Raw genomic sequence first — 24,167 nt, forward strand, 5'->3', positions numbered from 1 at the left:
TAAATTGGGAGCCCCAGAGCTGAACACAGTATGCCAGTGGGATCTCATGAGAGCAAGAAAATATACATCACTGCTTCCAAAAGATTATGTAACACACTTACATTACTCTCATTGGCAAATAGGACACCCTGTGGAGGATTGGTCTATAATATGCATGAAAGAAAAAAGATATGCAGGGCTGAAGAGGAAATCAAATTTTTCCATTTTTGTGTTTGACTGTTTCAAATATCTCATTAGTATGATAATAACGTACCTGCTAAAGCACCTGATTTGAGTTGGGGCACACAGGCGGCCAGCGTTTAAAGATAGTATAGGTGCAGAGCCTTATTTGTGTGTGCTGGTTTTAACCAGGATAGAGTGAATTTTCTTCATAGTAGCTACAACAGGGCTGTGATCTGCATTTGTGGTGAAAACAGTGCTGGTAACACCTGCATTTTAGTTACTGCTGAGCAGTGCTTACACAGCATCCAGGTGTTTTCTGCACCTTAGACTGACCTGGCAGAGAGTAGGTTGGAGGTGCACAAAAAGTTGGGACAGCTGATATTCCATGCCATATGACTTCATACACAGAAATAAAACTGGGGGGGGAGGTTGGCAGGGGGTCCAACTGCTCAGGGACAGGCTGAGCATCGATTAGCGGTAAGCAACTGTTACTTGCAACACTTGTGTCTTGGGGTTTAGTTTCCCCTATGACTTTTTTCCCCTCTTTTCCTTAAATTTGTAAAATATAGTATTACTTATTTTGAATAAATAAACTTTTTATCTTAACCCATGAGTCTTTCTCACTTTCAGTCTTCATATTCTCTTCCCATCCCACCAGGGGCTGTGTAGTGCTCAGCTGAACCACAGCCCTCACATTACAGGACCCATTGTATTAGACTTGAGTAGTTTAAATTTCTTTCTTCCTATCTTGTCCAGGTGCTGCAATGAAGTAATCTTTTTGTTTCATCAGATGTCTGAACCCATAAGATGCAGCACAGGAATGAATTAACCTACCAAGCATAATTCAGCTGCTCTGGCTGCTTACTCTTTCCTTCATTTGCTCTTTCAAGGCATTTGACTGACATCTGCTATTTTAGCAAAATAACCATTGCCTAAATCAACAAAGGACCTTTAGAGATACAAGTAAGAGCCAGTGACTCGTTTTCATTAATGTACTGTTCATTGTGTTTGCAAAGGCATCTAAATATCTCATTGAAATTATGCTGGTATTATTAGCAATGTAAGAATTGCAATTCCCCATTTTTATTACTGACCGTAGCTAGCATGAGATACTTTGTGTGGAAGTTAAAGAAACTCCAGAATGATGAATTAAGTTTCAAAATAGGATTACTGTTGTAACTGCTGTGATGGGAAAGCTAGTGAGCTTTCTGTAAGTTATTCAAATGATCCAGTGTTGACAGAGATGTTAGCAGTGGTATTACCATCTGCCACATCGACTGCTTTTTCCCTGCTGCTGATGGGCAAGTGTTTGAAAAATTGCTGCAGGCTGGGAATAAAGAAATCCTGAGATATGATCAGTTGTATTTATTGCAACATTTCTGAAAGTGATTGTCTTGCTCTGGTGGAAATTCAACTCTCAGTTCTAGTTAATGAGAATAGGGTCAGGAGGGACCCGCTGTTGACAGCCATTGGCAGATGATCTTTTGAATTGAACAGATTCTGTGAGGAGTCAGGACAAACCTGGAAAGCTTGGTGGGACTGCCCATGCTGATGAGGCACATCTGCTGCAGATGCAGCTGCGTACACTTTTCAGAGCTTATGGGGAGCTTCATACCACATGCTGTATTCCCATTGACTGCTACAGTGATTCTGCTTTCATTACTATTTCTTCTTTGGAGTTTGTTGAGCATGTATGAAAAAGGTCATTGCAAATGGAGAAAGAGATGCTTTAGATTGTATCTTAGCATCCCCTAATAGTTCAGCTTTCTTTTATTCCAAAAGGAATTAACAGAATTATCAATGGAAAAGCGTTTGGAAGTTGTGTGATAATGAATTTAACTCAGTATTAGCAAGTATTAAGGAAACTTTTCAACCCCATTGAATTTTCTTCTTTAAGCTAGCAAATTGAAAAATACTCTTGTTGTATAGTGCAGGCATGGTCTTAAATGGCCTGAGCAGCCCTTTGTATCTGTGTAATAGATAGCCTGTTTACAACTGTTCAGACTTCAATCCTGATCATTTTAAAGCATTGAAGTAACGTCAGTTTCTATTTCCTGCCCTAGTCATCTCTCTCGTTATCAGTGAGGAGGGGCTCATACCAACGGGATAAGGTGTTTGCCTGTTTTACAGCTTGAGCTTGAAAATTTCTTGTTGTTGCTAGATATACCGACTGATTTTGCATACGGCTAGTCCCTTGGGGCGTAACGGTGTAAACTGGAGCCTCTGAGCTTGCATACGGGCGTTTGAGCCGGCCTCGTTTGATCGATTAGATCCAGAAGGCGAACCCTAATCCGCAACCACCATCCCGCATGCTTTGCCGTCGGGAAGCGCCCCTTCGCAGCACTCGTAGCGAGCAGGGCAGGCCCCGCCCCTCCGCCGTCCTTATATAAGTGGGCCCCTTGCGGCGCCGCTCGACTTCGTTCGGCTCTGTGGCAGGACGGAGGCAAGATGGCGTCCACCAGCCGGTACGGCAGGCCGGCTCCGCCGCCCGTCCGGGTGGAGGCGGGGGACGGGGACGGGGACGGCGCCGCCATCTCTCTCTGCCCAGGAGAGGAAATGGCCGCGTTGACCCTGCTGCTGCCTGGGGAGGGACCGGTGTCTGTAGCTCCGTGCTCTCGGTTCGTGGCGCAGCCGGCTTCCAGTGTGTCGGGCCGCCCTGTGCGCTGTTCCCGGGCCGGCTGCAGGGTCGCGGAGGGCTAGGCCTCTCTGGGCTGCTCCGTGTGGGCTGGGCCGAGCGCGGCCGGAGGTGGGGAGCGCCGGGGCTGAGCCCGCCGATTTGCGGCTTCGTGGCGTTAGTAGTCGGCAGCGCTCTGAAGGGAAGTGAGCGTTTTGGTGGGTGTGTGTGTGGGGGGTGTCGTGGTGAGCCGTGGCGTGTTCGGGGCCCCTCGGTATTACCGGCGCTGGTGATACAACCCTTTATCCTGTAGGGCCAAGCGGAGCGCGGATTGCTCCTAGCTCGGCTGGGCTGGAGATACGCCATAAGGCCGGAGATCGAGTGCCCTTCTGCGCAGGCTGGGTGGGCATAGCCTGGGCGCGGAGCCCCCGGTGTCGCTCATGCTCAGCGCAGCCTCTGAGCCCAGGCGTCTGCTCCCTGGTTTGGCTTCAGGTTATCGGGTCCTGAAAACAGCTTTTAGGCTCCCACCCTAAATCCGTACCGGTACTAGGGGGTGGCCAGACCTGTTGAGTATCGGGCTTTTTCCCTGGAGATGCATCGAGGTTTTCTTTCAAGTCAGAAATAAAGGGAGGTCCATGGAGCGGGACTGCGGAGTGCCTCTGCGACTCCTGAACCCGTCGTGGCATCTAGGGAGTGCTTCCTGGTACTCTTACTACAACGCGGCAGCTATTTGCTGAGACGGACATTTACACACGTGCCATACATCTTCCTTTAGTATACTGAATCGAGTATAGTATACTTAAGCATATTGCCTTAATTTTCCTTTAGTGTTTCGAACCTGTATGTTATAAGAAGCACAGTATGTGTATATATAGAGAGATAAAGGAGTTAAAATTGGGATAGGAAGACTAATTTTCAGAATGCTTTGTGAAGGTAATGTCTAAACCCGAACACCATTAGTATTTTTTCCAGGCTTCTGGATTTGTTTTCTTTTGCTTAGTGTGTCACTAGCCTTTGGGTTAAAGCCAGATGTCAAATGATGGTGCGTGCTTTGTCAACTGTGTTCTTGTCATGAAACTACTGGCTGGGAATAGTGAGAAATATTTTAAAGAGCTTCTGTGTAGTATTTGGATGTAATTTACATCTGAAGATCTAGTATGTACATGCTCTTTCTGGAGGCTTTGTTATTAATAGTGATGTTGATTTTTTCAATTTTCCTTTTAAGTCTTTCTGAACAGTTACCGGATTAAAATGGGATGGTTTTCTACTTTTGACTCATCAGAAATACCTAAAGAGTAAAAATTTAGATGGAATGTATAGGTTAGACTGAAATAATGGACTAGTAGAGAGGGGAGAACTCAGATAAATTTAAGTTTTGATAGGATATTTTCTGCAATTGAAAGGATTAGAAGTTATATTTTGGCATTGGTTGAGGTTGGTGGGTGCTCATGACAAATTCTTTGTGATCACCTTCTGTGCGTTCTGCGTTTTAGCTCGAGCAAAACGGTTTTGATGAACATACGGGCACCAATTGTAGATATTCAGTTTTGAAATGATTGATTTTAACATAATTACTTAACAGTCACTAGTAGCTTGAATGAGGTATTTACTTTTAAAACACTTGGTTATTACCCTACTGTTGTGTTAAATGATGCTAATGCTTTATAGAAAGTTTTTTGTATATCTGCTGTAGTTCTTAAAGATGCATGAGTGTGAGATCCGTATTAGCAGAGCAGTTTTCTCATAGTCCCCTTCATGAGCTGATTGCTTTTGTTAAGGTACAACATTTAATGAGTGGCTTAATTTAAAATGGGCTTTTTTTCTTCAAATACTGAAAATACTAAACCAGTGATAGAACCAGGTATTTTCTAAACGTGTATGTTGTGTTTGCAGTACTTCCCGATTTAAGGACCTGGTAAGTAATACCTGTCTGGTTAGAAGGACTGAAAACATTCATTTGCAATGAAGCAATCACCACTAGCTTCTTGGGGAGCTTCATGTAGGGATAGACTGCGAGTCAGACTGCACTTAGTCAAGTCTGTTAATTAGATTTTTGATGTTTAAATTTGGTGTGGTTTTGGTACAAGGATGCATTACAAAAAAAAATAGGAGATTAAGATGACCTGAAGTCTTGATTGTTAAATATAGTGTTACAGCATTTAAAAGGTGAAGTTCAGGTGTTAAGGTTAATATTCTATCATTTAAATGACTAAATTCTGTATTACTAAAGTGTTGTTTTCAGCAGGGAACTCTTCCACTTTTGGATATGCAGCTGCTTGGTTAAAAGTAACAAGTGTTTCTAATTTTTTTATTCTTAGCTTGGATGTACTTCCAAGAGTGACTTGCCCGAATCATCCAGATTCCATTTTAGTGGAGGATTACAGAGCAGGTGATATGATCTGTTCCGAGTGTGGGCTAGTAGTAGGTAAGTAGCTGTTCTACTGTTGTGAATTACCATATAACCTGTGTGTGTAGATTTGTTTTCCCACAAAACTGGTATATAGTACTTTGAGTATTAAAAGCCTTTTTCTTCATGCCTAAATGTTTTATGATGTTCTGTTGGCTGAAAGCTTCCTGTTTTGAATAGTCTGCCTGTTGGTAACTTCTTTCATTATGAAAAGAGCAACACTCTTTTTAAAGCTTGAAAATATGTTGTAATATTGAATTAGGGTATTGTGCTGTCTAGTCCAGTATTCTGTCTTTTGTAATGACTGTTGTTTCAGACAGGAAGGTATAAGAAATGTAACAAAAGCTCTTTGTCAAATAACTTGCTTAAAGAAAAAATTAAAAAAAAAACTGTTTTCCCTTGGTTACAGGTTATCTTCTGCCTTGGAGGAATTATCTTTATATCCTTGCCAGCACCTGTTCTTGTTAATTGCTTCTCCTAAGGCTTGCATGACTATCCAAAGTAAATATCCAGTTTTTCCTCTGGAATTCTGCTGAGCTCTCTTATTCAGTTAATGTGGCAGCAACTTCCACAGTCTAAACTGTATTCTGAAGTATAATGGAATAAATAAAATGAAAGTAATTTTGAATAAGAGGCAGAGAGAACCATGCTGTCATAGAACATGCTGCATGTTCATTTGCATGTATCTTTCCTAGGATGAGCATCTTACTGTGCATCTTCTTGTCTTTATTCCTTTTGCATGGGAAACTTTTCATGCTCATGTTATGGTCATTCTTTAAACCTCATTTATTTCTATTAATTTTTTTATACATGCTATGGCCAGAAGAAACTCCTCTGTTTTGAGGGTGCATATTCAGGTTATTTGTTCAGTGATGCTAAATATTCTTCTCTGTCCCAGACTATGGTGATTTTCTTGGCTCTTGTACTGAATTCATGGTTTTCATACAGGTATTAGCGTAATGCTGAATGTTAAATAAGTTCTGGCAAAAGTAGTACTAATTTAGCTAGGTAATTAAAATAAGTTCCTTTTTATGCAAAAAACAAGCATCCACATAGTTTATTAAAGTAAATGTTAAAACATTGAACCTGGAGTACCAGTTTCCTTTAAAATGATGAAACCATTTAAAATCAAGGGGGAGGACTGTTACTGGATTTGTTAAAAGAAGGGCTGGTTTAAGTTGCAGAAATTCTGATAAATGTAATAAATTTGCTGGTTAGAAATTCAAATAGCCACAGCAATATTTCCTCTTGAAATATGGTAATAGGCATCTAAGTTACTGCTTTCAAGTAGTTTACTCCATATTCAGCTCTCTGTGTGGCTGCTATACGAATTGAACCGAAATGTAGAAAAGCCCATGTCCATCAGTTAGCAACTTAAAAGTAATTCTGGCTTTAGAAGAAGAGGGAGTGGTTTTGCTTGATCCATTTCACTGTTAGGAACTTGGGAGCTTCTCAGAAGTCTCAGTTCATGTGCCTTCTGTTACCTAGTCATAAGGTATTCTTGCTTCAGAGTTTTACGCTCTCTTCTGAATCAGTAACATTGGAGACTTCTTGAACTCAAATCATCAATATTTTTGATGAGCAGCATCATTAATATCTTTACAGAAACTTTTGCCAAGTTCAGTTTTCAAAATGTGTTTAAATGGTCTTAGTCTTCTTTACAGCTAACATTAGGGTAAAAAAAAGTAGTGTGTTTTTCTTTAAGCATGCTGTATATTTTAAGTAGGCCTTTTTACAGATTTATCATTAAAAGGTTTTAACATTTCGTGATGCTAATTGGTCTCATTCTGTCTTGCCTTTCTTCAGCAATGTGGTTTACCTGCATGTGTTCAATTCATTACCTAGGGTATCTAACAGGTAGTTTGGAAAAAAACACAAATCAGATGAAGATAAGTAATTGAAAAGTGCATGAGCAAACAGAAGTGTTTATATTCAATGTTTTCTCTTCTGGTAAGATATTTAGAGAAGGAGAAAACCAGCTCCAGTTCTTGATGCCTCTTTGTGGGTAATGGGTGTGAAATAGCGATGTTTCAAAGGAGTGAAGGCAAAATTCTGTTCCGAGTGAGAACTTCTGTGTGCTTGTTTCACATTCCTCGATACAAGTTCCCCTTAAGAGGGAAGATTTCATTTCCTGTTCTTACACAGAAAAGTTGTGAAATTGAGTTCCGGTGCTTACCCAGGTCATCCTGTGTAGCTGATGGGAATAGGGACCCCTGAGAACATGTCTGGAGGTGGGCTGAAAGTTAGTGGGATCTTTATCACTGAGGGGGATCAGTTTGAACAGTCAAAAACCCAAAAGACTCAATATACTTAGTAGCCCAAGTGTTACAGGTTTACTTGAAAATACTGTGATATTTTCCAGAGCTCTGCTGGTGTATGTGGGGCTCAATGCTAAAGGCTGACTTTGTGCATTTATTTTACTGTTGTGTTTAGTAATGTGATTTCATTGATTTTATTTGTTTTTTAGCACAGTGTAGCTGGAATAAGATGAACAGTCTTTGACAAAGTGTATTTTCCACTTGAGGTTTTTCTTGCTTGCTATGGCAAAGTACTACAAAGTGTGAATTAAATGTACAACTGTGTCAAAGGATAAAATAGCTGGTGCGTAGATCATTTTCAGGATTGTGATCAATCTTCTGGGAATATGAGATGGAACTAGCGTCATGACTGAGATTGTATTAGGTCTGTATTGTAGATACATAGATTGTATCTACAGTAGATTGTATTAGGGAAAGAAATGGGTAAGTTTGGGAGAGTAGGAGGCTAGGAAAAGGAGAAGCTTATCTCTTTAGCAGTTGAATTCCATGTCTTAGGCAGAGCTGTTTATTGGAAGTATTACTTTTTTAAAGGGATTTTTTGAAAAAGTTCTTTATTCAAAGTTGCTTTTTACTTATAGGTATTGTTCTTAGTGTCTCAAAATGGAAATTTGAAGTTAAATCCAGTATGCTGTTTTTTTTTTCTTTGCATTTTTTCACTTGTTTGGAGTAAACTGCTGTTTTGCTGTGCAGTATTGAAACAAATCTTGTCATGTCAGTATGATTGAAGCTGGTGGCTGGTTTATTACTGCTTCTAAATACAGCTTCAGTCTGCTAAAAACTCTCATCTGCCTTTTCATTGTTACCTTTCCTGGGTTAACTTGGGTTCCATCTTTTCATAGTAACTGTTTCCAGCTTGTTAACTTTTCTTCCTGCTTACTGCCTTTTACATGAAAAGCTATTGGAGACTTTGGCAGTTATCCATGGATTTTTGATGTTAGCCTGGAATAGCATGCATCTAAAATTTTGCAAGTATATGTCCAGGATTATCTGCTGTCATAAGTCTGTTTTATTAGCCATAGTTATCTCAAATCATTCTAGGATGTATGGTAGAGTCAGTGTGCTGACTTAAGAATTCACCATTCATTCTTTAGGTTTGGAGAAGTGGTTAGTTCTGTGTTAATTTAAAAATATTGACTGTGTCTCATTCTTCAGACAGACTCGATGGGGGGAGAATTATGTTGTTCAAGAACACAAGGCTAGTATCTCTTTCTTGACAAGTAAGTATTTTACTTGCAGCCTTTTTTACTACCTAAAAGGTAGTAAGTCAGCTGATAAACCCAAAGGAGCTGAAAGCAGTATCATAGTGGAATACAAGTAACTGAATTTTCTCAATATAGCAGGGTGGTGAGCTGGATCTCAGAGCAGAGTAAGAGTGATTCTAGGGGCATGTACAGCTGTGTAGCATCTCGGCTAGGGAGGAACACATTCCTGATCTAAGACATCCCTTAACTTCTCTGTAGTTTCATTACATGTTGTCTTAGTGTGCAGGAGTTGAAGCAGTGAGGAGTTTGGGAGAAGTTAATCTGGAAACAGAAAACAGTTGGAAACAGAAGTCTATTTTCACCTGATAAGAAGCTTTGGATACGTAGCAACTTGTTTAAAGTTTTGAATCAGATTCTGACCTATATTCAAATGTTTATTCCAGATTCTGTGTGTACCTGAGTGTTCAGTTAGAAAATGTGTGTGTGTGTGGGAAAATGTTCCGCAGCTTGTAGTCAGCAGCGAGGCTGTTAGGAAATGCTGTCAGAATATTTGGTATGGCTGATGCTTCTGAAAAGTTTGAAATCTGAATGGTGCATCTTAAATTCAGGTATGGTCTATGAAGAGCAGACAAGATTTAACTGTGCTGCAGATGTTGGGGTTTTGCCTCTGCAGTATAATCAATAAGTGGGAAGGGGTTTTGTGGTTTCATCTCTGCTGGCCAGTCCATTACTCAGGTTGTCTATCATTAGGGCTAGGATTGATTACATCTATACATAGTTGCTTGTTTTCTGAAAACCAAAGAAACCTTTTTTTTATCAGTTATTGGTGGTATCTTCTAAGTGGAGAAGGTGCCCAAGTATTTCTGCCTTGGGTCCAGCAGAGGCCAGTTACACCTATTCTAGTATCTTTGTACCTCCAAGTGCTGAAGTCTCTTCATATTTGGATGTATGTTCATGGTTATTTCTTTCTGTGAGTATTACCAACATTTAAAACTTAAGTGTGAGGTCTCAATTTAAAGTATTTAAATAAAAAGGCATAGATCTTTAGAGGTGCACCTTTATATCTGGTTACTGCTTCTGCACTTGGTATTCAGAGGACTAAAAAAATGTCTGACAGAAGTTAGTCCTTGCCAAAAAACCTCTGTATCCACAGGAAAACTAATTAGAAAGGATGCTGATACTTAAATTCTGAGTGTGACTTTTGCATGAGCGTTCATGGATGCTTGATTTACGCAGGCAGTTCATAATATGAAGTAAATAATTTGCCAGCTTTTTTCAGTCAGCATTTTAAATAGACTGTGTTATAGGTCAAGCCCATTTCACCTTTAAAGATGGGTAACGGTTTTAGCTGTTTCAGCAAGTATGTTTGCAACAGTGGAAAGTTTAGATGCCGAAAAGTGGCATGTTTTGTCAGGCTTTGTGATAAGCTCTGCTCTTGTTATGAATTTTCCTGGAGAGTGGAGGAGACTTTCTAGTTAGTGGGTTCCAGGCTGGGAACCAAAGGTGTTTGAGAGCCACTATGAAGAATGTTTCCATTAGTTGAAGTGCTAGAGTTTATCCAGTGGAGTAACAGTAACAATTGAAATCATCCTATTTAGGGAATGTTTTTTCCTTACTTCCTTATCAGATTGACAAAGCAATTTAGGGTAAACAGGTCTACAGATGACCTGAACTCCTGATGGAAGAAGAGTCCAAAGCCTCTTATTTCTGGGATGTGATGTATAGCAGGTGCATGGCTTTTCATTAAGATTCTGCATCTTGGAACATCCTTTGGAAGTACTAGAGGTGTTTGTCTTTTAAAGGCCACAAGTCCTGGAAGGGTTTAACTTCAACTGCCCAGACGTCCACCAGACTGTTTAACATTTTTACTCCATTTCCTTCCTTCAGAATTATTACAAGTTGATGGTTTAGGAAGCTGGAAGTCCTTTGAGATTTGTCATTATTTTGATAAGCAGGAGCTGCTCAATCTTCTGTCACTTGTTTGCCTGCAGCACGGTACTGTTGTTTCAATCCATAATTGCTTATAGGTTCTGTAGTACCTGTGATGCTGTTGATGACTGTAAACTAGTTGAGGTTTTCTGTTGGTTTCTTCGTATGTTTGTTTCTTGTTTTGGTGGGGTTTTATTTGGTTGGTTTTGTTTAACCTGTATTTGCTTAAGCCTGTATTGGTTCTGTTTCTTATTTCAATCTTGTGAATAGGCTGTTGGTGATAAATCATTAACACCACAAATGCATTATTAAAAACAAGATAACTTTGTAGTTTTGGAAGTTATAAAGTTGAGTACTACTGTATGGGGCAGTGTGTAAGCTAATAAGTAAGAACATGGGAGAGTAGATATCTGGAATGCTCTGTCTAATTCTGGGCTCCTTGGTAGTAGAAAGGTAGAGATTTGCTGGAGCAAGTCCAGCAGGAGTTTCAAAAGTGATTTAGGGGTTAGAGCATTTTCTGTATGAGCCATAGCTGGGACTGTTGGCCTGGAAAACACAAGGCCCAGTTCAGCTTGGCTCTGTGCAGAGTTACATGTCTTTACAATTCTTCCCATCTTGTAGCCTGCTACCAAGGATTTTCATTACAGTTTGTCTCAGCACCTCATTACTCTGGTTAATAAGGAGTTGACTGAAATGAATTGTAATTCTATATCTTACTTTTCTTAAATTTGGCATTGTAAAATGCTTTTAATTAAAAGTATAATGTATGTGCTCACTAGATGGCAGCAGATTCCTTAACTAACTCTAAGAATGAAACATTAGGTACAGTAAGTATTTAAAATGCAAAGAAACTTTAATACCATATTTGTTAAGATTAAAATATTAGTTCATAATATATGGAACTTGATACAGTCAATGGACAGCTAACACTGAAGCTTCCCTGGAAGAGACTTTAAGAACATACCTTCTCTGAACTGTTTCAAGACTAGATATGGAAGTTAACATTACTTGAGGCTTGAATTTTATCCTATTTCTTGTTTTGTTTAAACATCTTCAATTTGCAGCTGTATTGTCTTCATGTAACATAATACAAAATGGAAAAAGAGAATAAAATACTTGTGTATTATGAGTAACTGCAGTGTTAAAATAGCTGGGATTATTTCTCTAGAAATATGTAATTGTAAATTCAGGGCTTATTGAAGGAAAATATTTTCCCTTGAGAAATTGCCTTCTCTGTTAAGGGGGGGAGCAAACAGATATAATTTTAAGCTAAATTTTAGGAGTAGTTAGAAATGATATTTTACTTTCTGATACTGACCCGAGTTTCCTCTTGTGTTTCTGTAGCACATGCTCTTTGCATTTGGCAGTTGTGAAGAAAAGCAACCTTGGTCTGGGGTTTTCCGTTCTGAATAACAGTTCTGCATTTCCCTAAATGAGCTTTTCATATGGTGGGTAACCTGAGTCAGTGAAGGTTGCAGTGTGTGTTTTCACTAGAGCCTGTGTGACAGGCTGTTAGACTGTATTTTAAAGAGTAACTGGATACTGGAAGTGTAGTTGACAAAATGAAATGGGGCAATGGAGGAACACTCATGATCAGAAAGATGCTTCAAGGCATCAGTCTGAAGGTGGTTCCACAGAGATTTGGTCCTGTAAACTGCTTTTTTTTGTATGTAATTTGGAGGAGGAAGCTGAGACCAACTCATTGGTTTGAAAGCTTAAATAAAGGAGTGTCTTGTGTAACCACATCCAGTGAAGCTTGTTTTTGTTCAAAAGGACTGCATCAAAAGGAAGTAGTGAAGGGCATAAGCAGCCACTCCCATACTTATCACAGCTGGTTACCATTACCAATACCAATATAATGGTGATGTGAGAAAGCAGAGATGATTTTTATAAGGTACTTATTGGAGGCTTATTTTTGACTCTCTTTGACTGTCAGGCCCATTTTCCAGGTGCTTCAGGACCTGTGTGTGACCCAGCCAATTCGGCTTAGGACTTGAAATGTTACCTCAGGGCCAGTCTTTAAGGCTGGTTCCTTACACAGTTTTTTGTAAGACTGACTTAAGTATTGCAAGACTTTGTTTTGATCACTTAGGGTGGGGTTTGATTTCATCTGTACCAACATCACAGTTCCGGACTGGCTCTTATGCTTTGAAGAGTTACAAATGATAAATGCCACGAGGTTTTTGTGTGTCTGTGTGTTGAATGGGATGATCAGCTGCTTGTAGTTGAGTATTTTTTCTACCTATGAAAACCTTTTGGCCTATTTGTTCCATTTTTGTTCCTATTTCTAGCTTGTGTCACTTTTATAGAAGGCTTTTGAAAGGTGGAATGTACTTCCTAGGACCTCTGTATGCCTTAAATAAGACTGAGCACATACAGGAAAAACTTCTTTTCTTCAGTAGCAAATTTCTTGGCAAACTAAAGGTATTTGCTTACTGTATCTTAATTACACAAATGCTTTATATTCAGTGATTTGTTCTACTTAATCTTTTCTCACTCTGAACTAGTAGTCTCAATCCTCTGTTTGTAATATGTTTGCCAAATCAGGCAGTGATATAACTCTTTTTTGTTAGAGCAGGAATGGTTCACAAGTTGCAAGAAGGCAGATCCCTGAGTGAGTCATTTAGGTCATTCCCACTTGTGTGGAAAAATATTACATCATTGCCCTGTACTCAGTGTTCTATTTATACCATGCCAGAATTTTAAGTACATTTTGCTTTTTTTAGACGCTGTAAACAGTATTAGGGGGTTGTCTTAAAGTAAAGTTACTGCTAGGCCATAGAAGGAGCATTACTGAATCAAATACTTACACGGTCCAGGAGCTAGAGGACATGCTGTCTGCTAATTTAAGCTTGCAGAAAGAATAGATCTGTGCCATTTTTAACTCTGCTGTATTCTTATACTTCTAGTTTATTTTTATTTATGTATGTTTCTCCCTCTATTGGTTTTCATTAGAGCAGTATATGAAGGTGGAGCATAGCTGTTAGCATGTCTGGCAAGTCTTCGTGAGAACACCTCCAACCTAACTCTAACCTAAATATATTCTTTTTGTTTGTGATGATTCCTTATGATTCATTCACAGCTTTGAATTTCAAGCATATTCCTTTATGGTAAGAATAATATTCCTCATTTGGAATAGATATCCCCTGTGGTAATTGTGCAGTTACACCACTGTCCGTTGCTGCTATTTTTTCCTGTGGCTTTGTATCTTGTATTTCTATTGTTTGAAGAGTGCTTTTGTCTGTTAACTTATATTTTCACCAGCTCAAATCAGCCTCTGTGGTTTCATCCTGAGACTTCCATACTGAACATTTTTCTTGCAGTCAAATCTACTTTTTTTTTTGGCAGATGTTTCTTTTATAACACACTTAAACACTGAAAAAGATAGTGAATTTTTCTTCACGTTTAGCAAAGCAGGGTGACAGTTATAACGTATAATTATAATGTAGCTTCTTCTAATATCCTACACAGCTGTAATCTGCTTTACTGCAAAACACTAAGAAAAGTGTTCCTTTTGTGCTTTTCTGTATGTATTTTCTTAAAACTTTCTGTAGTATTGCTCTGTAGGCAGCGCTTTTGAGATGTAGCTTTTACCAGACCTGTGAATGTTGTTTCATTCACAGAATGTGTTTAGTGTGTTTTTTCTGCTTACTCTGAATCTTTAGTTAAACTCTTCCAGGTTTAACAGAGTAGATTGAGTTTAAAAGGAAATAAGTTTTGTATATGTATATTGTTTGATACTGTCAAGCATCATAAACAGTTGGGCAGGGTCAGACCTTCTGTCATGAGCAAGAATCAAGCTTCAAGATGTCATTATGGTGGGTTAGAAGGTGGTATCTTTTGGAGTACTAAGCATCTGGAGTTCATGCTCAGAAGTGATTTACTACAGCTTAATAAGATTGTACATGTGAATTACCTATCATGCACAGCTTTGAACACATGGCAAATGCAAGCAAACTTGTTATGTTACAGTAACTTACTTGTCTAAATGCTGCAAATGTTGTAGGCAGCCACAACCTCCAGCTTGATATCAGGGTCTTGGTTCCTTTTGGTATTGAAGACTTCACAATACTCTTTAAGGATAATTATAACATTCTAAGTTCTGGATGTGTTTCTCTGTTTTCTCTGCAGCTCTAGTTGCATTTTGCTTTTTTCCCATTGACTTCAGCTTAACTTGTAAATCCCAAACATTTTGGTACATTGTCCTGCAAGTTACTGCTCTGTTTGGGAATGCCAACAGGCTGCCCTCTTCTAATGGAGAACTTGGATATGTGAGCTATGATATTTAATAAAATATTTCAAGCTCAATGGAGACTGTTGCTTTCTGTGAACTCAGGTGACCGGGTCATAGATGTAGGATCGGAGTGGAGAACTTTCAGCAATGACAAAGCCACAAAAGATCCGTCTCGAGTGGGGGATACCCAGAATCCATTGTTGAGTGATGGCGACTTGAGTACAATGATTGGCAAGGTAACACTTAAAATATTACATTTTACAAAATTTCAGTGTTTTTACGTCAAGTACATTTGTGTACCTGCAGGGAAAGTATTCAGAGAATGTATTTACAAAGAGATTTTGTCTGTAAAATGCAGCTCTTTCCTGGGGGTAGCAGGGAAGACCTGACCCCTTCAGCAGGGGAAAGCTTTGCAGTGCTCTGTGATTACTTGCCACTCCTTGGTATGCTGCTATAAATAGAAAAGCTGATATTGCAGTCTTTAAAGAAACCCTTTGACTTAGCCTGTGTATTGGGGATGATTCTGAAATAACAGATAATTAGTTTTGAGGTCTCAATAGCTGGTACTGCCCAACTTGAACTGTCACATTTTGGTAATAAAATCTGTATCAGATTAATATTAGAGACCTTGAGTTCTACATGCACATTGTGCATGTTCTTCCAGTTAATATTCAGGCACTAAATGTAGAATTCTTTCATGGTGTGAGTGCTCCAGAAGAAAGTATATAATGTACATTTGAGTTGAAATTCAGTGGTACAGCCATTTCCCCTGCAGTTTCCCCTGAGAAAACAAGCAAGGTTAACTGCACAAATGCACTGCCTTTAATGATTGAAGTAGTGACTCAGGTAAATTTTCATTGTTGTCCTTTGTGTTCTGTTTTTTTTTTTTCTGCAAGATCCAAATTGATTTTTGTGTGTTTCTTGCCTATTTCATGAGAGCTGGTCCTCAGCTCTTTGCTAATAAATAACTATTAAATAATGTATTGCTGCTTTGTGTGTGGAGGTATATGCACACTAGGGTTTCTTAGAAGCTTTTGTTCCAGTGATGTTGCTAGGGTGAAGAAGTAGATGTACTTAAACATGTATGGATGGGTGTATGGGTACTTCTTGACCAGGAGTTCTTCACAGAGATGAAGTCACCTAGTGAGTACAGATACAGACAGCTAATTTTTCACCACCGGTGAAAAGGAAACCTTCTATTCAAAGAATTGTCCAAGTAGGTGCTTATGTTTTGGACAACTCCAAGCATTGCTGCCCACCAGATTTTAGGATGCCTTATGGTGGCTTTTAGAATCCATTCAGGCAAACAAATTTCTGTACTGTTCCATTAAAAAGGTTGGTGTTGCTAAGTAGCTTTGTGAAGTAGTGTTATAGAATCACTGGCGTTTTAATGTGACCTCTATAGGTCCAGAAATATTGTAGATACCGGGGCTTGGATTTCTGTTGCTGATTTGTATTTCTGATCTTTATCACAGCTGACATCTTTAGAGACAGGTGGAGAAATGGACTGTTTGCTCCAGGTTCACGCTGTTGTCTTGTTTGGGGCCTGTATAAGTACAGGGTTTGTTTCTGGAGGCTCAGTTTGATTCAGTAGGTGGGATAACCTTCTGAGCTCTTTTAAGAACCCCTGTGTTCAAAAAGATATTTCAGCTAAAGGTATAGAATTTGTATCCAGGTGAACAATTAGAACAATTAGTTGTGCTGTTAACCCTCTTCTCTCTGGAGGCTGAGGTCCTTGTATAAAATAAGAGGGATAGTAGCCTTAGAGAGGGAATTGGAGATAGACATTCAGACAATTTTGCTGTAGCCCAGAACATCTGAAATAAGTATGAACAAACTTGCCATAGTAAGGAGTGCCATTCAGTGGAGACAGGATGTGGGAATGTCCATCTGGCATGAACCCATGAGAACTGTGAATAAAAGCATCTCGGTACTGGAACTACCAGGATCAGATTGGAGAGGGTTATCTGTCCTGCTTGGGTATTTTATTTGCACAGGGAGGAATTGCAGAAGAGAGACAGGAAGTTGGTAATCTGTTTGACAAACCAGGATGTGTTCTGTACAAGAATTTATGTTTGGTTTGCCACTGAGCTGGGACTCTGGGATGTCAGCTCATTGATGTGGACTGTGTGTCAGGAGCTGCCTTTTTTTCCCCCAGAGAACAGCTTATATCAGCAAATGAAGAGGTCTCCTATCAGTGCAGAAAGAGCATGAATTTTGCAGCAAAACTAAAGGAAGTACTACCTTTCTGAAGCAGTTGTCTGAAGTCCCTGCCAGCAGCAGGCTGGGATGAGGATTGACCTAGATATGCACAGTGGTTGAATAAGGGTGAAATTGGTGTAGTCAGCAGGAGGGTAAGTAGTATCTGACAGAGTAGAGAACAGCCTTCATGATGCCAGAGAAGGAATCGGGGCAAGATTGTATTTTCTCAGTTAACAACAATTCTTGGAGTGGCCTGGAATGGACCCCGGATTTGTGTGCCAAAGATCCCTTTTGCATGGGGACAGGGAACAGAGATATTCCTTTCTGCTTGAGGTAGAGCTAATTAGAGATAATAGGATCTTTAAATCAAATAAACCACTCCCACCACCAAAAAAGCCCCTACTTCAAAATACGAACACAACCCGTGCTGTGGAAAATCCAAAAGAGAGGGACATTAATATGATGTGCAATGAGAATTATCAGATCTGTTGTAAACTCCTGGGAATGTAGGTGGAAATGGAATCTGAACCACTTGTGAGGTACAACAGTCAAGTTCTGATGACTGGCTATTGCCTTGAAGTAGTAAAGGAATGGGACGGTTCTGCCTCACAGAATGGTTTGTACTCTCCTCTCTGTGCTGCTTCAGGACTCTCTGCTAGGAGTATGTGGTCTTTATCAACTAGCAGCAAAACAGAGGCTGCTTTGCCCATGCAAAGGGATTAGTTACTAATTGGTTTTAGTACTTAAGGGACCCATCTGTCTGAGGCAGCAACAGTCTGTTCAGGAGGAAAGATTAATGTGTCTCTGAAGAAGAGGACGAATCGTATAGTTGGCTATATATATATAAACTATATATATAGTTTGCATTTGTCAGACAGATCTTTAGGATACTGGCACACACCTGTATCTCCAAAGGTACTGTGTACTGTGTTTGTTCTGGTGGCCAATGCAGGTCAATTGGAGGTGTGGTGCAATCTGGCATTAGTTGTGACTTGACTGCCTGAAGATTTCAGTTCTTTCTAAAATCCTCAACAAAAAGAGCAAGCAGCTTCTAGAACTGCTGTGATGTGAACAACTCTTTTCTAAGAGAAAACTTTAAGATTTGCCACTTATCTTGTGAAAAAAGTTGTCTTTTGTCACCCTTTGTAATTAATCCATTAGTTTTTGTAGTAACTGCAATTACAAGAGAATTTAGGTTGGTCGAACAAGAAACTGGTGCAATCTCTTGGTACAGAATTCCTATCCTTTGATCAGATGCCTCTGTAAGAAAGCTGGTTGTTGTCAGACTGTGTGGCCTGGATCTAGAAGTGCTATATTGAGAATCAGTGGCAGGACATCAAGGGCTGATGGTTGAAAAGAAAGGCTCTGTCAAGCTGTGTGAGCTGGTTGTACTGGGCAAGAAGACTGTCAGATCTGGGGGCATTCCTTGGCGCTGTGGGTAACATCAGGTCAGTGATGTGGATGATACTTCTGCTCTCCGCTATTAAAGGCGTACAAAGCTGCTGGTTGCCAACACCGTGAACCAACCTCTGCTGTGCCCCTTCAGAGATCGCCACTGTTTACTGGACTGTGTTTTCTCACTCTACCTATCTTTGAGGCTGTTTCCAGGAATGTATCCATGAGGTTTCTGCTTTGTTTGGAAGCCAAACAGGTAGAACTTTGACAGGTACCTTTTTTGCTGAGATGGGAAAGGTATAAATAGATGTCTTGTAAAGGCCACAACAGTAAACAACACAGTTCCTAAAGTCAATTTGATTTCCACTATAACTGTCTCCCTTCTGTTTTTTCCATGAAGGGAAGCAGATTCCTAACATGATTGTCAGGGGCTGAAGCCAAAAGGATTGTCCCTCGATTGAAAGGTGCAGGAGGAAAGTGATGGACGCATTTCAGTAGTAAATGCAGGGAGAGTGGTTGTGATTTACCTAAGTGGTTGAGATGGAAGAGTATTTTCTAACCCTTTTATAGTTGTGAGCTGTATGTTGGGTATGACTCTTGGGAAGTGCTCATACCAACAGGGTATGTAAGAATACTTGCCTATAGCTGCATTGGTAGCTTCAATATACATAAGCAGTTGTTCGGAAGAAAAGGTAACCGTAAGCAAGAAAGGCAAACATGAGAGGTAAAGGAAAACCATTACTATTATTACTACTACTGCTAATGTTCTGGGTGCTATATAGTGGACCAGGGGTAATTCCCGTGGTGAAGAAGAATACTTGATGGCCCCAGTAACACATTGCAGGCCTATGAGTGGTGGCCAGGAAGGAGCCTTTCAATTTGAGAATTGTGTATATTTAGGCCAAGAGAAGTTGTTCTGGCATAATTGCTAAAAGAAAGGCCTAGTGTTGCAAGAAAGGCCTAGTGTTGCAGATATGTTTGTAATGCTCTTTGTGGTCTCACGTTTGATGTGCTTGATTCTTGTTCTTTGTTTACATTTAAACCTTACTGGTAACCTTTGGATAGTTGGAGGTGCTCATCCAGTCAAGGAAATGGCATTGCCTTTAGAGCAGCCAGGATGTTGTTCCCAGGATCATTTCTGGGTGGTTTTTTTTTTCCATCTGAAAGGATGTTTGAAGGAGTAGGAAAAACCCAAGAATGATCTTTGAATCCAGCATCTCTCATAGAGAAACCTGGGAGGGAGGATCCTGTGCTGGAGTCCTTTCTCCGCAGCAGGATGTATGTGCACCCCAGGTATGGGTCTTGCAGTAGAGGTCTGCAGTGTCAGAAGTGGGGTGTAACTGGAGTCCTTGGGTGTGGGGAAGTGGAACAGTGTAAGTGAATGGTCAAGAGTGAGCATTGCAAGTGTCAGCCAAAGAATATGTATTAAATGCAGATGTGTGCCAAAGAGATTATAGAATTAGAGGTTTCAAAATCAAAGGGCAATTCCCAAGAACATGGATCAGGAGAGAGGAAATGAGCTCCGATTCCATCTGGGCAGCTCAGAAACATGGCAGTATTTACAGGCATGTTTGCTTATTTGATGGCTTATTGAAGACAAAGATTTTAGACCTGTAGTTGGGCAAAATTGACTGCATATTTAATAGAAATATGCAGTTTTCACTTTTGGTTGTAAGGTACAAAGAAAACAAATGCATGTTTTAAGCTTGTTTTGAAGTTGCCAAGTTGAGTTGGTGGCTCTTGCTTCTCGAAAGAGCTAAAGTTCTTCTTTTAGGTTTTCCTGGAAAGGCAGAATATATGGGTATTTACATTTGCCACAATTAAGGCTTGCAACTGCTAGCAGCCACAATATCATATTGGTTTTGAATAGGTCATTGGTTTGGATGTTCTCTTTGCCTATGCCTTCATTTTCATAATTGAGTTGTCATTATAACAGCTGTATTCCATTTGGCCATAAAATTCAGTTTTCTTGACTCGCTGGTCCATCACAGTGCAGATGCAGCCCAAACGACGCATGGACCTCAGTGTTGGTGGCAGGAGTATTGAGATGCGCACACTGGCTACCGAGTATTCATTTTATTCTTCAAACTGTGTCATGAGGAGAGAAAAATCCCTGTGTACTCCGTTGTCCTCAGAAATCAATTCATCATTTGAGACTTGTGCCAAGTATAGAACCTGATATTTGGAACGCTGCTCAATTGTATAATTTACTTCAGTGATGTTCATTTGCCCAACTGTTGGAACCGAATGCCTTGAGTTAAGATGTATAAAGCTGGAAGATGTTTGCTCTTGAAATTAGGAGGAAGTTGCTTGTGTTTTATTGACAGTAAAATGTTCTTCTCTCAGGGCACAGGTGCAGCAAGTTTTGATGAATTTGGGAATTCCAAGTACCAGAATCGCAGAACTATGAGCAGCTCTGATCGTGCAATGATGAATGCTTTTAAAGAGATCACCAACATGGCAGACAGAATCAATCTCCCTAGAAATATAGTTGTAAGTTTATGTCTCCTGTCCTTAAATTGTTATGGCATTGACTTGGTTAGCATAATCTAATGAGCACATGAATTTTTGATACTGCTGCTAATTAAATGGCCTTGAGTTAATTAAATATAGTCTTCTTGCATTGAAGGACCGAACAAATAATTTATTCAAGCAAGTGTATGAGCAAAAGAGCCTGAAGGGAAGGAGTAATGATGCTATTGCTTCGGCTTGTCTCTACATAGCCTGTAGGCAAGAAGGTGTTCCAAGAACATTTAAAGGTAAGTTTTTGGTGATACAGATTGAATTTTGCTATGAGTAAAGGTCTAGTTACTGTCACTGTAGGAGGTTGGTTTTCTCATTCCTGGACTTGGTTGAATTGGTTTTTCTGAGCTATAGGTCACTTTTTGGGGAGGGAAGGAAGGGAAATGTGTGGCACTTCTGGAGTAGGCTCTCAGGCACGGGTCATAATGTATTAAAATAGGCAGCTGAAAGTCATGCTGAATGTGGGTGAAACTTAAAAGGTTTTGCTTTGAAAGAATGATGGGGACTCATGAACTTAAACCAACAGTGCTGCAGTAAATATGTGCAACTGGTCCCTGACAGGGATACAGCTGCTTCTGGCATTGAGGGCCAAATTCCCATAACCAAGCAAACTGTGTTAGCTCCTTACAAAAAACATTCACTGACTGAAGTGACTGGGAGGTTTCACAGTATACAAAGCTTATTTAATGGTGGTGGTCCTTGTGACATTGGCCTTCTTTGAGGTCTTAATATATTGAGAATCAAATCTGACTGTTTTGGGGGAACAGAAGCCTGAAGTTTAATTTTTACTCTTCATTTAGAAATTTGTGCAGTGTCCAGGATTTCAAAGAAGGAAATAGGCCGATGCTTTAAACTGATTTTGAAGGCTCTTGAAACCAGTGTTGATCTCATTACAACTGGAGACTTCATGTCAAGATTCTGTTCCAATCTGGGTCTCCCCAAACAAGTACAAATGGCAGCAACACATATTGCCCGTAAAGCTGTGGAATTAGATTTGGTTCCTGGGAGAAGCCCTATCTCTGTCGCAGCTGCAGCTATTTACATGGCATCACAAGCTTCTGCAGAGAAAAGGACACAAAAAGGTAAAACCTCCTTCCTTTTTATCTTCCTTCCCTATGTCTTACTGCTTGAAAAAGAATTGGACGTTACTGAAAAATTTGGATGAGGTCTGTGCAAGGAGTGATAAGCTGCTATTCTAATTGCATACAGCAAGGACCAAACCAGGATCTCTTGCTCCCCAAATTGAAAACAGTAATTTGCTATGCTCAGTATAAACCAAGTTCACTTTCTTCTGGCCCTAGGAGTTGGATTCTTGAATGCAGTGGACCAGTGCATTCAAATTAGCATAATTTTAGCTTTACCTGTGCCATTGGTATGTGTACCTTCTGCGATAAAAAAACTCCATATGCAAACCAGGGGCAGTCACATGTAGTGTTATGGCTTTAGATTACAGTCTTTAATCAGTCTAGGAGCCAGGGAATCACCTAAGCCTTGATGAAGATTGGAAGTGGTGGGACAGCAGGCTTGGATAATAGATCACCTTTGGCATTACTCTCTTCTGGTAGGGTAGCCCTTAGGAATCCAGGAGAGAGTTCAGGGCTGCTCTTGAGCTCCAGAACAGTGTGGATCAGCTTCTGGAGCTGAAGAGAATTGTACCTATGTGGGAGCAGTACATAGGGAAGGAAAGGAGCCAAGGCTGCAGTGGTAAAACTTGGTGTAACAAAGGGATCCAAGTGGTAGTAGCTGGCTGTGGGAGCTCTTTTGATGTGTCTAGTCTAGTTCAGATAAGAAACATTTAAAATCTAGCAATTTCTTAGTGGAGAACTGCTTTTAGGTAGAGAATATCTGTAAGGTTGTGGTGCCTTGTTCTGCATTAATCACTGCTATTCTGTTCCTGGAGCTTTTGTCATGGTGACAGGGTCTTGGGCATGTGAGTGATCTAGAGCTCGAACAGCATGGTGCCTTCATCCTTGCTCACATTGAGCTATTGGATTGTCTCTTAAGAGTGATTGTTAAAACAAAATACTCCACACTCCATCAGTGTTCTCAGACAATGCTTTTGTGCAGTTCAAGGTTTGAATTCCAAATTTAGTTAAATATGGAACAAATTTTAAGTGTCTGTTCATCTCAACCAAGTGTTTCCTCAGCATGCTAAACAGTGCTCCATGCCTCTGACACATTTCTCTTGGCCCTCCTCCAGTTTGAAACTAGTATTATTTCAAGGTTGATAGCATAAATTACATTGTGGCATGTGAGAAGACAGTTAAACGTACAAAGTATTAGTCACTGCGGTTAAAACCATACTTACCAGGCTGCTGGGAGAATTGGGAATTAAGCAAAGTGTGTAGCACTTGTTGATAAATCATGCTTGCTGGTTTCTTCTACTCAAACAGCAGAAGTGGAAACTAATCACTTCTCTGTTTTTTGTCTTAGAAATTGGTGATATTGCTGGTGTGGCTGATGTTACGATCAGACAATCCTACAGGCTGATCTACCCTCGAGCTCCAGATCTCTTCCCAGCAGACTTCAAGTTTGATACCCCAGTAGACAAACTACCACAGCTGTGAAATTGTAGAGATACTTTCAATTTCTATTAAACCCCCCCTTATTTCCCCAAAACCAAGAAACTTCTGATTTTTTTGCCTATAATAAAGGATGTACAAAGTGTTAATATTGAGTTTTCATGTTGTGGAACTGGAAGGATACGGAGGTGGAGCACAACTGCTGGGACGCAGCACACATTCCAAGGGTAAACAAACTTGTTGTGTGGCATTTTGTATGTATATATTAGTGGAATGAAATATTTAATGACTGTCACAACAAACTTAATTTCATATTGTTGTACTGATTTAGATTTCTTTTGTAGGCATCTAGTAAGATGTATTTTGGAAAACTGAAAATAAGATGTAATTCCCAAATAAACCATTTTCCAAAAACACCACTTTGTGAACATGACTGCAACTTGACATGGGGTCAGGGGCTGCTTCAGTGCTCTTGGCTCTCCAGTGTGGCTTTAGTATTGGTAGTAAGCCGCACAGTTGAGTGGGTGACTTGACCCAGAGTGCAAGCAGTAGCTTGAGAAGTGGTTAGAATATTTGCACAAGTGCTGCTGGGTTTGTGGGTTGTTGTGAAATGATGAGTGCCATCCTTGGCCCTGTCTCTCTGCTTCGCTTCTGTGAAT

General features: G+C 40.0%; 1 protein-coding gene across 1 annotated transcript; it reads left to right on the forward strand.

Annotated features, from left to right (window-relative positions):
- Positions 1-2,506: 2,506 nt before the first annotated feature.
- On the forward strand, positions 2,507-23,924 carry GTF2B (general transcription factor IIB). The gene is made up of 7 exons (XM_057402734.1): positions 2,507-2,627; positions 5,095-5,201; positions 14,969-15,102; positions 20,810-20,956; positions 21,093-21,222; positions 21,787-22,068; positions 23,420-23,924. Exons 1-7 carry the CDS (start codon positions 2,611-2,613, stop codon positions 23,551-23,553), a joined length of 951 nt encoding a protein of 316 aa, XP_057258717.1. The 5' UTR covers positions 2,507-2,610; the 3' UTR covers positions 23,554-23,924.
- Positions 23,925-24,167: the final 243 nt, after the last annotated feature.

Source organism: Pezoporus wallicus, unplaced genomic scaffold (assembly GCF_028554395.1).
Source record: "Pezoporus wallicus isolate ANWC-B61680 ecotype Strahan unplaced genomic scaffold, APGP_CSIRO_Pwel_v1 contig_8333, whole genome shotgun sequence".
In the NCBI taxonomy this organism is placed as follows: Eukaryota; Metazoa; Chordata; class Aves; order Psittaciformes; family Psittacidae; genus Pezoporus; species Pezoporus wallicus.